Genomic DNA, 17,240 nt, shown 5'->3' with positions numbered 1-17,240 from the left:
GGCCGCCCACCGCAGCCCGTGCCCGCTCAGGGCCGGGAAGGGAGAAGCGGCGGGTGCGTCCAGCGCTCACCATCGCTGTCATCGCTGTCGTCGCTGTGCCTCCGCCGCGACATGGCGCTGAGCGAGAAGCGAGAACCGGGCCGCGCCGCGCGGGACTAAGACGACCGCGCTCCTTCCCCGCCCGTTTCCGTCGGCCTCGCCTCCGCTTCCGGTTCCGCTTTCTGCCCGGCAGCTCTTCCGGGGGTCGGGCCAGCAGACCGAGATGGCGCCGGGCGAGGCGCAGCCCGGGCCGGCGGCCGTTTCTCGGTGTGGCGCCGGCTCTCAGGCGGCCGCCGCTAGGAAGCAGCGCGCCTCCGCCCGCAGGAAGGTACGTAGGGGGCGGGCACGGGGTGCTGGCCTGCCGCCGCCTGTGGTTAACGGCCGGCTGCCTTGCAGGCGTTCTCCCTGTTCGTCAAGGCGAAAGAGGTGCCGGCCGCCTATCCGGGCGGCGGGGCGGCCGTGTGGTGGAGCTGCTGCCGGCAGACGTTCCGCGAGCGCCGCGGCATCCACCGGCACGTCGGTACGCAGCACGGTGGGGACGTGGAGCGGCAGGCGACCGGGCCCGTCGGCAGGGCGGTGTCCGTTGAGCGGGCGGGAAGGCAGTCCTGTGGAGAGCTCTGCGAGGCGCTGCCCGACACCAGCGGCCTCCGCAGGGAGGAGCTGACCAGGTAAGGCCGGCGTGGAGTTGCCATGAGGTGTTCGACTCAAGAAATCTAATCGTGTTTCTTTACCGGACATTTATGAGCCCCCCTCTTAGCACAGAGAAACATCCGTCTCTTTACAGTCACGCTTTATTCATGTCTTTGCTTTTTGGCGGCTGGCACAGCTGTGAACAGCTGTTGTGAAGGAGGAAACACAGGGAGAGTAAAATTTCATCATAAATCTCTGGTGTACACGTTGAGAGCTCACCAAGAATGGCAGCCACTGCCTTTGAACAAGTCTGATGTGCCAGTTTCACAAAAGCAAGCTCAAATGTTCCGCTAGTTTTATGTCAGAGTAAAGTTTGACACTTAAATACATAAACGGTTCTATACACTCTATGAGGACTGCTCCAAAATTAATGCCTCCTATTTTGTGATGTTTGCTTGTGATATCAGTGGCATGGCAGTAGGGGTTGAATTTTCCTGTCGATGCTCCATGCTGTTGCTGTGTGACAGATGCAAGCAGAGGGGCAGTCTGACAGAACGTCCTCTGCCATGGAAGTGCATATGGAGCAAAGGTGTGGGATTTAATTTCTCCATTGTTATGGTTTTGTCATTTGGTTGGTGTTGGTATTCCCCATCAGAACATCATGTGGGATAATGGGAGTTAAGGGGACAAGTTTTTTTTTCTGTGGACTGCCTTAAATGGGCATGTGGGGAGGAGGCACCGGAGGGGAGGGCGGGAAGGCGACGGGGTTTTTGTCCCGGTTCCCTGCGAGGAGACAGTGTGGTCGGAACTTCCCGCCTCCCGCAGCCCGTCGGTGAGACTGGGACTTGGTTTTCTCCTTGTTGAAACTCTCTCGTTGTTGTTTATTGTCATTGGGTTCATTAAAATGCCGTTCGTTCTCAGATCGTTCTTTTTTTTTTTCCATTTTTCCCTCCTAGACCCATTCCAATCTCCCTTCCCTTCCCCTCTCCCGGAGCACACGTGGTCGGGCCGCACCGTGCAGTTAGTGAAGGGAGGTACTTTTGTTCCTTCTCTCCCTGGGTTTGTTCCCGCTGTCACAGAGTGAGCGCTAGAGAGAACTCCGTGACATCCATGCAGAAAAAATGGCACCCACTGGCATTCATTTACTCTTACTGAACATTTATGGAGACCAAACAGTGGATGTGAGCACAGTGAGGCACTGGGTGGTGTGTTTCCGCAGTGGATTGCCTCGACTGGTGCAGATTTTTACAGGCTTGGCATGCAGACTCTTGTTCATCGTTAGTGAAATGTGTAGCTAATGCTGGTGACAGCGCTGAAAAACAGTGTTTTGTAAGTGATAACTTGGTTTAATAGTGTTATTGTGCTCTTCGCATGGGCTGTATTTGCTGAGAGTATTACAGGAGGCCTTAATTTTGGTGCAGCCTTACATACATGTGGCCCAAGATGATTCTGCTTCACTCAGTCTGGCCCAGGCAAGCCAGAAAGTGGGACGCCTCACCTTAGTTCATAGAAGAAGGAATTTTGGAGCTACCCTTAGTTTATATATTTTCTCTTGGAAATGAGTTAGACTCAGCAGTGCTAACCTCTCCAGAATTTTGTGTTTTTTCCCCTATTACATCCACCAGGAGAAAATCATCTGCTTTTTAAAGGTGTCACGGGTTAACCAAAAATCTACCTGTGCCCGTGACAGGGGAACAGATGGCCTGCAGGCCACTATCCCAAAAGGAAAAGGGAAAAAGGGAAAAAAGAAAATAAATACAGCAGCAACAATCTAAGAAGGCACACTTATTTACTAAATACTATATCGGAATACAGGATAACACAATATAATGCAATATAATTGGAATTAAGGCTAACGAATCAAGTAAAATAGGAGAGAGTGAGTCCCGAAACCGAGAGGCCTACTGTAACTCTAGGCGAAACGGCTGGAACGCTCCCACATGGCTCCCACCTGGCTGGCAGGATCCAAGAGAGCGAGTTCAGCACCGAAGTGAGATTATATAGAGTCCGTGTCATATGACTGACCGTGATGTTCTCTGGGACATTCAGTCTTCTTTTGTGAGCAGCAAATTCGTTAAAATTATCCATGCTTTATCATGATGTTATGATGTGGAATACTGATAGCAAAATTACAACATTGCAAAACCATGACAAAAGGGTTTGTGCTTTCAACTCTAACATCCTTTTTCTACTTGTTCATCTTTTCTGTGTTCTGGGCAGCAAGGTGGGAGAAGTACTTCTGTATTACTGCTACTGTGAGGTGAAGGATCCAGAGAAACTCTGTGCTTGGCAGAAGGCTTTGTGCCAGCATCTGCATCTCACTGGCAAGGTAAAGTTCTAGGCAGCGGTCTTATTCCTTACAGGAAAGCATACTCTTTGTTTACTCCTGTATGATGTGGCTTGTGAGGCAGCAAGTGTTTTGCACCACAAGATGCTAGTCTGTTACAGTTTCATTAAGAAAGGCACTCTGGCTCTATAAAGAATCATTTAGAATACAGTTTGTTAGAGCTAGAACAGAAAAAGAAGCTGCGGATAGTGTTATGTCCCTTAGAATGCTGGGAAACATTAATTGCGTGGTGTTAAGACTGCGGTGCACGTGTAGCATGTTGTTGCAGTCTCCATGCACGAAGAGTTAGCTCATTTTGATCATTCATGCACTTTTTATTTTTTGAAGCCTGTTCAACGTTCGTACTGTTAAACTAAAAGAATGTTTATGTGTGCATTTCTTGATAAGCCATTAAGATATGAACATGTGAGTGAGTGACGTACTGTAGGCTCTGTGATTAATGATGCTCATTTTACCTTGTGATGAGGTAACAAGTGCATTGCAGCATGCCCTGAAGGCCAGGCTGGACATGCAGCACACACAGACTGGGGTCTGCTAAGTGTGTCACTACCAAATGCAGTGGTTAGGGTCATGGCACCAAGTTGTAACTCAGAATTGTCAAGAGTGAGAAGCGAGCGACTAACTGCTTCGGTCACACCACAACATAGCAGTGCTCCTTCCTACATGGTGTTCATTTTGAATCATGAGAACAGCTTTTCCATATTGTGAGAACAGCCTTTTGCATAACTTGAGCAGATACAAGCTGAAGGACAGGATGTTTGCATAAATGTAAGCTCAAGTACAAAATGTGGAGGCTGTGAAACTTGTCAAGTGAGGATAAGAAAGTAGAATAGAGGTGTCCTGTTGTTGAAGGTAAGATGGCAAAACAGATGCCTCAGCTCAATGTAACATCAGTCAGAACCTGTTTGGTCTACCCCCTGCCCCCCTTAAAAGGTTGGAAATTTATAGTGAGAATGACTATTTGGCTTCATCCCATGGCCACCAGAGGTGTTAATTATTTCTTGGAATTTCAGAGTCATACAATGGCCTGGGTTGAAAAGGCCCTGCCATGGGCAGGGTCACCACCCACCAGACCAGGCTTCCCAGAGCCACATCCAGCCTGGCCTGGAATGCCTGCAGGGATGAGGCATCCACAACCTCCTTGGGCAACCTGTTCCAGTGCGCCACCACCCTATCTGTGAAAAATTTCCTCCTAATGTCCAACTTAAATTTCCCCTGTCTTAGTTTAAAACCATTCCCCCTTGTCCTATCACTGTCTACCCTTGTAAACAGCCATTCTTACTCCTGATTATATGCTCCCTTCAAATATTGGAAGGCCACAATGAGGTCTCCCTGGAGCCTTCTCTTCTCCAAGCTAAACAAGCCCAGTTCCCTCAGCCTTCTGGAGAGGTGCTGCAGCCCTCTGACCATCTTAGTGGCTCTGCCCTGGACCTACTCCAAGAGTTCCATGTCTTTCTTGTGGTGGAGTCCCCAGGCCTGGATGTAGCATTCCAAATGGGGCCTCACAAGAGATGAGTAAATGGGGATTTTTGCCCATGTCTTTGGAGTGTAATGAGTATGTATACACTATACCCTTAAATATGGAGTCTCTGCTTCTCTCAGTGCTCATGTACATATTACGCACTCAGTGCTGTAATAAAGGGAATGCCTGCTTGGCACTCATTGGCATGTCAGGTTATTTTCTCACTTTTCTCGGCTTCAGTTTCATTTTGTGGAGAGCAAATTATGTCCACTTGGCTCATCTAGCTGGCTACTGGAGGCTACGGGCAGAGGCAAATTCTGGGTTCCAAAGCTGGTGTTCCTAAGAGAGGAAGACTTTTTTCAAGAGGGCAGCTCAGATCAGGACACTACTTTGATATTTGACCTGTCTTCCTGAATAGCTTTTCTTTCTATGCCAATAGTAGAAGACCAGCCTCTGTGCCCTAAGATAAGCCATGTTGTGTTCAAGTGCATTACTGCTGCTGGTGGGTATCTTTAAGGAAGAATGGATTCAGTGCTCTACGTTCTACAGACCCAACCTTCCTTACTCAAAAGGAATGAAAAGAAGGCATCTCCCTTAGTCCACATCTGCAGAGTCTGAGGGTGAAATGTCCTCTGATGTCCACTAACTTCTTTTCTTTGACTCGGTATCTTTTCTGGTGGCCGGACAGGGGAGGAGGAAAGTGGCTTTTTTTTCTTTCCCTTTCCAGTTTGTTTCAGCAGTCGCCTTTGTAAATGCTTTTTTTTTTCTTTCCATTCCTGTGTTCAGTCCTTTTTTTTTTTTTTTTTTCACTCCACCTCAGAAGTTTTCGTTTGTGTCAGTGATGTAGGTAAAATGACTCATGCTGACATTTAGTATTGCATGCTGTATTATACATTCTCACATTTTCCTTTCAGCTATCTGAGTCATTCAGCAAAATCCCACTGCTATTCCTGAAGCAGACTTTCAGTAGGAATTTGAATGCTGACTGCAGTATTTGCTTGTTAATCATAGAATTGCTCAGGTTGAAAAAGACCTTAGAGATCAAGTTCAACCACAACCCAACCATACTACCCCAAATCTTAACAGCCCTCCTCTAAATCATGTCCCTGAGCATCACATCCTAACGGTTTTTAAGCACATCTAGGGATAGTGACTCAACAACCTCCCTGGGGAGCCTATTGCAGTATTTAACAACCCCTTCTGTAAGGAAATGTTTCCTGATAGCCAACTAAACTTCCCCTGGCACAACTTGGGGCCCATTTCCCCTCCTGTCACCAGTGAGACCAGCCCCGCTCTCACTGTGAGCACCTCTCAGGTATTGGAAGAGAGCAATCAGGTCTCCCCTCAGTCTCCTTTTCCCCAGACTAAACAGCCCCAGTTCCTTCAGACACTCCTCATAGGCCATATTCTCCAAGCCCTTCCCCAGCCTTGTTGCCCTTCTCTGGACCTGCTTCAGCACCTCAGTGTCCTTTCTGTACTGGGGTCCCCAAAACTGAACACAGTACTTGAAGTGCCAATGCCAGGTACAGGATGACTTCCCTAGTCCTGCTCACCACACCATCCCTGATACAAGCCAGGATGCCATTGGCCTTCTTGGCCACCTGTGCACACTGCTGACTCATATTCAGCTGACTATCCATCAGTACACCAAGGTCCCTTTCCATCAGGCAGTTTTCAGCTACTCCAACTCAAGCATGTAGGGTTGCTTGGGAGCCTGTTGGGTTGCCTGGGGCAGCCCTACCAGTTAACCAGTTATCATCTCTGTTTATTGCTCAAACTTACCAGTCTTTTGGAACAGCTTAAAGGCAGCTACTGCTTTTTTTTTTTTTTTTTTTTTTTAAATTCCAGTTTATGTTCTACTATTTTTTTTTTTCTGCTCAACTTCACTGTAATCATTTTTGTCTCCTTCCCTGCCTCATTAGTCTCTTTTCCAAACCTACTTCTATGTCTGCCTTTCATAACTGAATCATATTTTGCTCATTTTCACCACAATCTGTTTCTGTTGGTACTAAGCTGTAGGCCTTTTCTTCTTCTCTTGCCTTCTAGGTACGAGTTGCTTCGGAAGGAATTAATGGAACAGTTGGTGGAAGCAAAGTAGCTACCAATCTCTACATTGAAGTTATGCTTGCTCAGCCTCTCTTCAAAGACATTTTGTGTCGAGACGATTTCAAGGTATGAAAAACTATTTTCTGCATAGGCATTGTTAATGCAGGACATTTTATTTTTAAAAAATGAGCACACTGGTTATTAATAATATACTTGATGGGAAAAATTCTGCTCAAATAGGCATGTCAATAATCTTTTATTTCCCCAAAAAATAGACAGAGGAGAGTCTTTGGCTTTCTTTATTCAAATAAAGGGAGAGGGGCATTTCCTCTTGGGGTCTCAAAGTGCTTCCACAGCCTCGTTTGTATCCCTGCCTCCTGACTGTGTGGTCCCTTTTCCTTTCCTCATTGGCTGAAGCACTTGGAGGTTTTAGACTTCCCTGTTTGCCAAATATGTGTTTCCCCTGATACGTAAACTCCTCCCCTTTGTATCTTGCGTCACGTGTAATTAACTCCAACTTAATGCTGCCCAGGGCACAGAATTTAGTATTTATTAGCCTACTAAGCCTGCGCAGTGAAGTCCAAAGTTCCTAAGTTCAAGTTGTTGATCAACCTTTGTAACTTAAGCTGTATTTGGTGAGAGTTTACCAAGTATGTACGGACATAAAGCAGAGGAATATGCAAGCTTCTGTGCAACTTGTGTGCAAGCTTGTGAACAAGGCTCATTTGTCTCAATACTTCTGTGGCTCAGTAGCAGTTCTGCTGTCTTTGTGCTGACCTAAGATAGGTGTTCCTAAACTTTGTTTAGAAATCTGCTGGTGCAAGCAGCAGTAGCAGTTACTGTAAGCAGGGATGGCATCCATTGCAAAGCCTTGTGGGCTGTGTACAGGTGGAGGAGGGAACATGCTTTTAATCTGCTGTTCTTTAGCAAGCAATTACTCTTACTTAACTGTCAAAACCTGGGCTTCTCAACGCATGCAAAGTATTTTCATAGTCCTTACCTACTGGTTTAGGTGTTGTACAGGCTTTGATGTCCTTATAAGGTACAGTGTCAATTCCATGTTGATGTGTTTTGACGTGGATATTTTGTAGGGAAAAATATTATATATAAATACATAAATAAATAAGTATACATATGTATAAGTGGAGTCAAGAGTTTCCTCCTTACTGCACTTAGCGCATAACTCTACTTAAGCCTGAACCTATATGCTGATTACTGTCTTCAGATGATGGTGGCGCCTGTGTGCACCATATGGCTTTCTGGTGGGCTTTTGCTAACCCTTCGCTGCATGTAGTTTTTCTGAGGGGAAGAAAAGCTGCTTTTGTTTTTACTGCTGTTTTCTTTTCCACATAGTTTTTCTTGCAGGGAGTAGTGCTGTATTCTGCATAAATAAGTAAACTGAAAAATGTTAGTGAAACTTGCGACTCTCAAATCCCACATAGAACTGCAGCACTGATTCAACCTTAGCAGTTTGTGTATTGAGTTTGTATGAAGCACAGAGGCAAACCTGACCTGCTACTGTGCAGTTGCAAAAACAAAATATAGATGGAATTTTACCTTGGAAAAATCTGCAGTCCTGCATGATCTCTGCAGGCACCAGCACTCATGCATTAGTCCATATTGGTCTTTTATGTGCTTTGATTCCTCTGCATGCCAAATACTCAAGCGAGTGAGTGTTTCGAGTTCCTGTGCCAAGAAGATGGGAACAAACAAGTGAGCATTGCCTGTGGCTATGAAAGTACTCAGTGGCCACTGTAGTTGCTGCAAACCGATTTCTGTGAGATCTGGCGAAGTGCCCCACTGCACTCTAATTAGTGTGTTTTTGTGTTTAATGGTTTCTAAACCATATTTGAGACTTATTCCTACACTTAGGTCCTGTCCTCTGCAGGGGGTTGCCTACCAGAAACGGTTTGCCATGATCTCCAAAGGTTGAGTGGCAGGGGGAGCAGACTGCTGTTAAAGCACCTGACTTACCTTCCGCATGTCTTTTTCAAAACTGAACCGCTGCAGTTCCCTTTGCATATGTGACAGGAGGTGCGCCCATGCTTGCTTGTGGGGGTCAGAGGATCTGAAGAGGTCTGCAGGCCCAGATCCACCAAAATTATCTGTCACAAGAAGAGATTATTTATTTACCATGTCTGTCAGGGTCAGAAGCTTTGACCTTCTCATCATAGATGTTAACAACCATGTTTCTAATTAAGAAAGAACAGTTTTCTCAGCCTTATCACTGCTTGCTGACTCCTAACAGATGGAGACTGACACAGGCTGGGTGGTCACTGGGACAAAGACACTTGTCTGTTGGTGGTGGGAGTAAGCTGATCCCTAGCCCTCTAGATTTTGGCAGTTGTCTTCTCTCAGCCACTGAGACAATTTCAAGTAATAGTGCATTGTACAAATTAAAGTAAGTGGATAAGTTTAATCTTCACACCTGGAAACTGTATTGGATTATTCCTGTGTTTTATTTCCTAGACTAGTGCAGGAGGAGCTCACTGTTTCCCAGATCTTCGAGTTGGAGTATTCAAAGAAATTGTACCACTGGGCATTGATCCAAAAGAAGTCTCTTATAAAGAAACTGGTGAGTAGATTCTGTGAAAAATAAGAGGATCTCACTTGAGAGAAGTAAATGAGAATAAAGTATCTTCACAAAGAAACACTTCCTTTTGCACAGCGGCCAGGATGCAGAAAAAATGAGTGCAGAAATTGATCTCTAACTAGCAGTTAAAATTTATGGTATACCATAAGTTTGCTGGCCTGGGTTTTGGTTTCCTAAGTGTTTGGCTGCTTCAAAAAGCCTTGAATTAACTGACTTTTTTTGTAGCAAACTAACAGTTCAGAGGACATCAAGCAATCACCTTGTATTGGGGGTAGGTAAGAGCTTTGTTCTTTCATCATCTGTCACTGAACACCTGCTAAAGTCAGTGTAGAGTGCGATTAGGTTTAGTATGACATAGGAAGGATGCTCAGTCCATGAGTACATTTATTCAGAATATTTTATAGGTGTTTGTGACTGCTTCGAAGAATTGATAGTTATGAAGAGCTCCAGTGCTCTTATTGTCATTAGCCTGCAGTCCTTTTGATCCAGTGGATTCTCTTGCTGTGGATGCAGAGACCTGCATTTAGCATTTTTTTTTTTCCTTCTAGAAAGTGCAAGAATCCTGCTGGAGCTCACTCTTGAGTATATACATCTTTCTTCATTTGGTAGTTACCTGCCTTTCTGTGTGTTGAAGGTAACAGCCACACTCCTGTCTGTCACAGCGCAGCAGAAACAGCTTCTGAATCAGATCCATGACAGCTCCTGACACAAACAACATTCGTTTTCTGTTTCCTATCAATGTTTAGTATGGATTGAGACTGGAAAGACACATAGTTATGCGTCTACACATGGCTATGTGTCTACTCTCAGGACGCTTAAATAGATGATGAAGTGTTGGTAAAATTATTTATATTTAAGATTAAGAGGTCTGGCTAAGATGTTACTCAAGAAAAAGAGCATTCCCTTGAACCAAAAGCTAACAGTCTGTGATCGTTGCATTGCCCCATTTCTGAGCTTAAACATTACTGGATATTTCACTTGTCTGGGCTATGTCAGGAGCCGCCTCTATCTTATTCACCATTTGATTACTTACAGTTGTGGCAATTAACAAGCTACGGAGGCCGCTTCTCGGGAGCTCTTAATAACAATTATTTGTTAATAATTAATCCGTCGCTATCAGGCATGGATACCTGCCTTTGTTAGCACTGTTTTTCCTCACCCTGTACTTTTTTTTCTGAAGTGATATATTGAATTTATGCACTTGCATCACGGAGAACAGGGGAGCAGAGGGGGAGCTGCAGTCCAAACTTTCTCTCACTTCATAAAGCTCCTCCGATTGGTCCTAAGTTGCACTTGTGTTACTGTGCACTTGAATAGTGAGCAGTAGCACTGCAAATAACAATTAGCAGAGCACGTTTTTCCTCCGGCAGTTTTTGTTGGTGGCAAATTTCTGCAACGTGTTTTTGTGACTTCCTCTCTCCCCGGTGTTTATCTGCAGTTTTGGCAGATGTTTTTGGTTTGTTTCCCCCCCCTCCCTCTACCCCCCTTTGGTGATTTGCTTGTAGGGTTATTTTTTGGTATGTTAAGGGATTTTAGTGAATGAGGCTTTTTGTTTTCCAGTAAGTTGGGAGTTCTTAGTCCTGAGCAACCCTAAAGCAGGTGAACCATTACAGTAATTTTCCATTTTGATCAACAGATGTGAATTTCAGGTAAAATGATGCTCCTTTGTAAGCTTCAGCACATCTAAATGCAGTGAAAGATGAGCCAAGTGGAAGGAAACGTATTTTGTTATTTCTTTAGAGTAGTAAGAGTTGCTAAGGAGATGTAACAAGGACAACCATACAGACAGCCAACTGTCTGCTGCTTTTTCTGTCACATGGAATAGAAATAACTGTGGTTTCTTTGGAAAGAATTGCAATTGGAAGCTGAACATGGATAAGCTTGCCTAGATGAGTTGATATGATAACTTCTTAAATTGTCACAGAAAAATTTCTGTTTTGGCTTTTGACTGGAAATCTGAGGAGAATCTGAATCAGCGAGATGATATATGATTACTGTGTTGTAGTTCTGGTTCTCAAAACTTTGTGTTTGTTTTCTTTCTCTTTACTCTAAAGGAATCCATTTGACCCCTCAGGAGTTTCACAGAGAAGTAGAACATTATCTGTCTCAGTCCAGTCAAGGACAATGTGATACCATCTTGCTGGATTGTAGGAACTTCTATGAAAGTAAAATAGTAAGTGTTTGCTTGCTTCTTGCTGAGTGCTAGAGGTGCTGCAGAGAAGCAGCCCATGTCTGGGGGATGTAACTTTACCAAGACTGGTCACACTGTCTGGAACACGTAACAAGATCAGCTTAGCAGTAATGTTTAGATACAGGCAGTGGAACTCCTAGAATGGAGCCTGCCTGGCAGGGTACTTAAACATCTTGGAGTGTGGAAGAGACAAAGTGGTCTGTACAACATGAGTACAGAGTATCAGACAGTTTGAACTAAAATTAGTATAATTTGTAAGGATTGTTTTCCCACATTCTTGCCTTGTCCCATATGTCACAGATGGGGTTGTCCTGCCTTTGTATTCCATTTCCCAGCTATTCTGCATTGTTACACAAGCAGTTCATCCTCTTTCTGACAGTTGTGTTCTGACTAGATTCCTTGTTTATGTTTGAATGAGAAGAAACATATACAGAATTTTGTTAACAATTTTAACAGCTATTTTGATGCATAATCACAGTTGAGGAGCAGCTTTAAGTAGGTGTAGTGTTGGGTGTCTGCAGTAATTTGGTTGATCTGGTCCCAGAATTAGTTATTTCTTCTGGTCTGAGATACAGACCTTACCACGTAAGAGAGCTTATATCCTATTCACATACTTATCTGTTTTGTTGCAGGGACGCTTTCAGGGCTGTCTGGCTCCAGATATCAGGAAGTTCAGCTATTTTCCCAGCTATGTTGATGAAAACCTGAAGCTGTTTAAAAACAAACGTGTCCTGATGTACTGCACAGGAGGCATTCGTTGCGAAAGAGGCTCTGCATACCTGCGGAGCAAGGTGAGATACCGTTCTGAGTGTGATAGTGTTGAGGAGTTGAGACTGCTTGAAGGGCAGCCTGTCCGGTTTACCATTTTACTGGTAAATGCTTACAGGTATAAACTGCTCAATGTGGGGTTTCTCACATCTCGCATCTGCTTCATGGTGCCTACCCAGGACACAGATGTTATATTGTGTCTCAGCATGATGTGCATGGGCTTACAGTTGTAGGTGTGAAAACAGTAACCCATTTCTTGAGAAAAGGCATTTATTTATAAGTGCCTTGACCGTTTTAGGAGAGTTTGAGAGCTTTGTGTTTCTGCAAGCTCTACCTAGGCTACACTTGTACTTCTTGCAGCACTGCTTGAGCATTTCATTGTGGTTCAAATCAGCTTGTCAGCGATTTTCCAGTGCAATGGAGCTGGAACTGCACTGTTCTATTTGTGCTATATGTTCTAAATTATGTCAACTAGCCAGCATTGTGAGAGCTGCCCCGTGGCACTGACTAGATTTATGGGCACACATGTTGCTATCTGACGGTCACTGAGAAACTGCTTATTTTCAGTGAACCCCTACTGTCTTCAAGTTTGATTTTGTAGCTCTGGCACAGGCCCACTGCTGCTGTCTCCTTCAGCATTTCTGCTATTGTGCTTTGAACAGGCAGTGTGCAAAGAAGTCTACCAGCTGAAAGGTGGAATTCATAAGTACTTGGAGGAATTTCCAGATGGATTCTACAGGGGGAAGTTGTTTGTATTTGACGATCGTTATGCCATTTGTTCCAATGAAGATGTCATCTCAGGTAAGATCAGATAACAGAAGTACAGAAGGCTGAGAAGTTACTGCAGTGGGTTCCACTGAGATGTGTAGAACACGGGGAGCCTGATTGGTCTGTATATTTCATCTTCACTCTCTTTGATCTGTCGGTACAGTCACTTTCCATTATGATAATCAACTCTGTGGTTTTGACACATAAAACAGAAATAAGAGCAAAAGGGACATTAAACAGTTCCTTAATCTGGGCAGTAAAATGAAGCATCTCCTGCAGAGGTGCTGTTAAGTAGAGCTATGGAGATGTCTAACAAAAGTGTTGGTACCTGTTTGTTGCCCACATGATCAGAGTACATTTGGTGATGGAAGTGTTAAAAGATCTGCTGTCAGGTGGTCTCTATTCCAGTGATCTCAGAGAACATCAGCATGGACTGACGGGTGCTGGGAAAGTGGTGGCACTTAGTTATTTTCATGCTTGGATGAAGCCTTCTGTAGCCTGCAGCATTTCAGTGATTTCTACTTGAAGTTGCTAAGAATTTCACCTAGTCTACTGGCTGTAGTCGTGCTTCAGCTATTTCAAATGAAATACCTGTTGCTGTCTTTTCAGTTGCCAGGTAATAGAAGAAACCTGGCTTTAGCTTTCCTTTAGGGAGCAGTACTGCAGTCACATGTCTGATCATGTCTGATCTGAACTACAGGAAGCAATAGCTTTTTCCTTGTCCTAAGGTGACTTTTTTTTAACACCAAAATTAGAAGTTTAAAAATGAAATATGTCTTTAGAACATAAAACTAAAGCAGAAAGACAATGGATCGTCATTTAAATGAGATTCCAGCCTCCTGATGCCATAGAGAACTTACTGCATGAGGGTCAGAAGCAGCAGTGTGGGTCTTAATGTGTTTGTTTGTTTGTTTAACTCCTTCCAGCATGCAGATACTGTGGGACGCTGTGGGACCAGTATAAACTTTGTTCCAGCCAGCACTGCCGGCAGCTTGTCCTGACGTGTCTGAGTTGTCGCAAGAAAGGTCTTACAGCTTGCTGCCCACTTTGTCAGGAGAAAGAGCTTCAGGTGACCTCAGGGGCTCCAGGACAGGCACTAAAGGAGGAATGTGAATGTACAAAGAGACGGCCAAGGGTACCCATTGAACGTATCTCACAAGGGACACGGGGCACAGGAGAAGATTAAGGTGTTTCATTAGCTGATCTGGCACTCATGCTAATTTGAAGGGCTTCTAAAACCAAATCCCTATCTGTTACTCAACTGGATCACCAAGAAATCACAAAAGTCTGTTGGCTTGGAAAGTCCTGTTTATAACCCACTTTGGTATCCTGAAAAAATATCCATTACTTGAACATATTATATACCTGAGCATACAATCTATTACTAGTGCCACTGGATTCTTCTCCCTGCGTAGTCTTGTAGCCAGGCCTCTACCATGGGGATTTTGCATAAGAGATTGTGTGATGGGGCATAGCTGCTCATAATTTGAAAGAAACTGAAGGGACAAAAAAATTAATAATAAATCCACTGTTCTTCCATGAAGGTGGACCATTCTGGCCTCTCCATTAATGATGTATTTGCTGTAGTAGATAGTGCAAGCATTGTGAGGACTCCAGATTTATGAGTATCTGGCTAAATCACCAGATATTTTCCACATACGTACCATCTGCACCTACCTCCTGCGTTATAGCAGTGAGAAGAAAGGGGTAGTTACATAAAGTCACAGATTTAATCCGGTGTAAAAGCTTGAAGGCAGAGTAAGGACCCTTGTCACAACTGCAGCAAAGGCCAAGGACATGTGTTGCACATGGGTACTGTCTGCCCAGCTGTATTTGCTTATGACCTGTGGGATGGCCAGCAGAAGTGATTCTCATTTTGATGCTTTTGTCTGCGCTTTTTTCCCTCAGCTTATGAATATATTAAGTATCCAGGACTCAGCTGTGCTTACACTAGAAAGAAATAACAGCTTGAAGCATGTTGCTACTGAGACACAAAGAGAGGGGAGGACAGAGACTGTCGTAATACAAGTTATGGCAGTGGAAGTGATGGTGGTATGTGAGTGTCTGAAAAAGCAATAAGATTTGTTACCCACGTTAAACAATTCAAGTTGTTGGGAGCGTTTGTGCTTTGCAAATACAGGTTGAGTTTTGGTATCATAGAAACAGAACGGCTTTTGGATTGAAGTCCCTTCAACCTTTCCTTGTCTTTCTTGTGCTGGTGACCACAGGCCTGGATGCATTACTCCAGATGGGGCCTTATGGGGGCAGAGGGGAACAGTAACCTCCCTTGCTCTGCTGGCCACCTGTCTTTTGATGCAGCCCAGGAAACAGTTGTCTTCCTGTGCTGGGTTGGAATTAGATCATCTTTGAGGTCCCTTTCACAGAATCACAGAATTTTCAAGGTTGGAAAAGACCTAGAAGATCATCTAGTCCAACCATTACCAATACTTCCCAGCTAAATCATATTCCTCAACGCAACATCCAAACGTTTCTTGAACACTCCCATGGTCGGTGACTCCACCACCTCCCTGGGCAGTGCATTCCAGTGCCTGACCACCCTTTCCAAGAAGTAATACTTCCTAATGTCCAGCCTGAACGTCCCCTGTCACAGCTTGAAACCATTCCCTCTAGTTCTATCACTAATTACATGAGAGAAGAGGCCAACCCCCAGCTCACCACAACCTCCCTTCAGGAAGTTATAGAGAGCAATAAGGTCTCCCCTGAGCCTCCTCTTCTCCAGGCTGAACAATCCCAGTTCCCTCAGCCGCTCCTCACAAGGCTTGTGCTCCAGACCCCTCACCAGCTTCGTAGCCCTCCTCTGAACACGTTCCACTGGATCTATTTTTTGAAGAACCTGGGCCATCACAACCCCACTCGTTAAATCTTCCACAGTCTGGCATGGTGCCTCAGTATTAAGTGTCTGGATCCAGGTGAGGAGGCTCTCACCAAGCTCAGCCCGCTCCAGGCTCTCCATGTTGAACATGTCGGGGTGCTGCCTGGCAGGCTTCCCTTGATCCGGAGCCTGTAGAAGACACCAATCACCAGATGCCCTTTATTGGTCTGGCCTTAAATTTTACCCCACAAGCTCTCAATCTGTTCATGGTTGTTTTTCAGAGGCAGCTCTTTGCCATCTATCCATTTCTTAACATAGAGGGCAACTCCTTCACCCCTCCTTCCCTGCTTATCTCTTCTAAAAAGCTTGTAGTCCTCAATTTTAGCGTTCCACTTGGGTGATTTGTTTCACCACATTTCTGTAATAGCTATTAGGCTACAGTTTTCTAATTGCACCGTGGTGTCCATCCTGCTTATTTCCCATGCTGTGAGCATCGGTGTGGATGTACCACAGCATCTTTGAGGAGCCTGTCTCAGATTCCTCTGAGACAAATCTGAGGGGCTAATTACTGTCTCTTCCATGTCACGGGTTAGACATGCCTGTTCTATACTTTCTTGCTTTTGGTCCTTTTATGCAAGGTGTACATGTGGAAATAACCTTTGCAAGGCTTCTAGAATTCTGTCTAGTGTGTTTCTGAAAGGTGGCTTAATAACAGGTAATGGTACTCGTGCAGGTGAAGCCACCACCCTTGTGATGCTGGTACGGTCTTCTGCACAGCCCTGAGAAAATCTTCTATTTAATACATGACTTCAATACTCTCTCTGAGGAGAGTGTCAGTGAAGGGCACACAGGGTGTATTCAGCATGCAGAAATAGAGGATCCAACACGTGCTTCAGCCAGCTCATCAAGAAAAGTGCCCAACTGTGGGTAAGAGTCTTGCAGATTTTCTTCTAGCCTCTTTATCTGGCAAGATTTCAACTCTAGATCCAAGTGCTCAGGTCTTCGTAAAGCAGGATCTCTGGAATCTATAATCTCTTGGTGCTTCTGTTTACTGCGATCTCCCTTCTGCTGTATCAGCTATATGTAAGTGCCAGCAATGTTAATAACACTAAACTATGAATTTCATCTTGCTTACTGGACTGAATAGGAGCAAGACCATCAACTTCGTCAAAGAAAATAATAGAAGGTCTCACCTGAGAGGCCTATCAAAGGATAAACAAAGCTGCTGTTCGGATTCTCCAATCCATTTGTTTAAGCAGTCCGCACCTTTTTTCATAAAAAAGGCTATTGTCTTGTCACCTTGGCTACCCTTGTTAGTGCCAGTGAAGGTTGTCAGCAGAAGCTAAAGCAGGACTTGTAGTCCCCTGGTATCTTAACCACTCCCCCCCAGAGCTTTGCTGGCTAGTTTACTTCTGGGAAAGGTTGGAATATTAGTGGAAAAATACACAAGTTCTCTTTGCAGGACTGATGTAGAGCACTGGTGGAAGTGCTCAACTTGCATACAATACTGTTTCTTCTTGACAGGTATTAACTTGAAAAGTTTAAAACATTTTATAGTTTATA

At 44.6% G+C, this 17,240-nt stretch overlaps 2 protein-coding genes across 2 annotated transcripts in view; one reads left to right on the top strand and one right to left on the bottom strand.

Annotated features, from left to right (window-relative positions):
- The window catches only part of NCBP1 (nuclear cap binding protein subunit 1), a 29,858-nt gene extending 29,641 nt beyond the window's left edge, over nt 1-217 (bottom strand). Inside the window, exon 1 of the mRNA XM_072359737.1 lies at nt 71-217. Within this exon, the coding sequence (XP_072215838.1) occupies nt 71-113 (43 nt within the window). The 5' untranslated portion in view covers nt 114-217. The remainder of the gene's footprint in view (nt 1-70) is intronic.
- Nucleotides 179-14,030, top strand: TSTD2 (thiosulfate sulfurtransferase like domain containing 2). The gene is made up of 9 exons (XM_072359738.1): nt 179-367; nt 436-707; nt 2,890-2,998; nt 6,525-6,650; nt 8,994-9,099; nt 11,172-11,290; nt 11,941-12,099; nt 12,739-12,877; nt 13,771-14,030. The coding sequence occupies exons 1-9, from the start codon at nt 263-265 to the stop codon at nt 14,028-14,030; spliced, it is 1,395 nt and encodes a 464-aa protein (XP_072215839.1). The 5' UTR covers nt 179-262.
- The last annotated feature ends 3,210 nt before the right edge of the window (nt 14,031-17,240 follow it).

Source organism: Excalfactoria chinensis, chromosome Z (assembly GCF_039878825.1).
Source record: "Excalfactoria chinensis isolate bCotChi1 chromosome Z, bCotChi1.hap2, whole genome shotgun sequence".
Taxonomy (NCBI): Eukaryota; Metazoa; Chordata; class Aves; order Galliformes; family Phasianidae; genus Excalfactoria; species Excalfactoria chinensis.
This window is presented reverse-complemented; position numbering and strand designations above follow the sequence as displayed.

Bases quoted from the DNA above. Each gene is read 5' to 3' on its own strand.
- TSTD2 (XM_072359738.1), top strand. From the start codon at position 263: ATGGCGCCGGGCGAGGCGCAGCCCGGGCCGGCGGCCGTTTCTCGGTGT. The intron at 11,291-11,940 runs GTAAGTGTTTGC...GTTTTGTTGCAG, and splicing joins ACTTCTATGAAAGTAAAATA to GGACGCTTTCAGGGCTGTCT. The intron at 12,878-13,770 runs GTAAGATCAGAT...AACTCCTTCCAG, and splicing joins CAATGAAGATGTCATCTCAG to CATGCAGATACTGTGGGACG.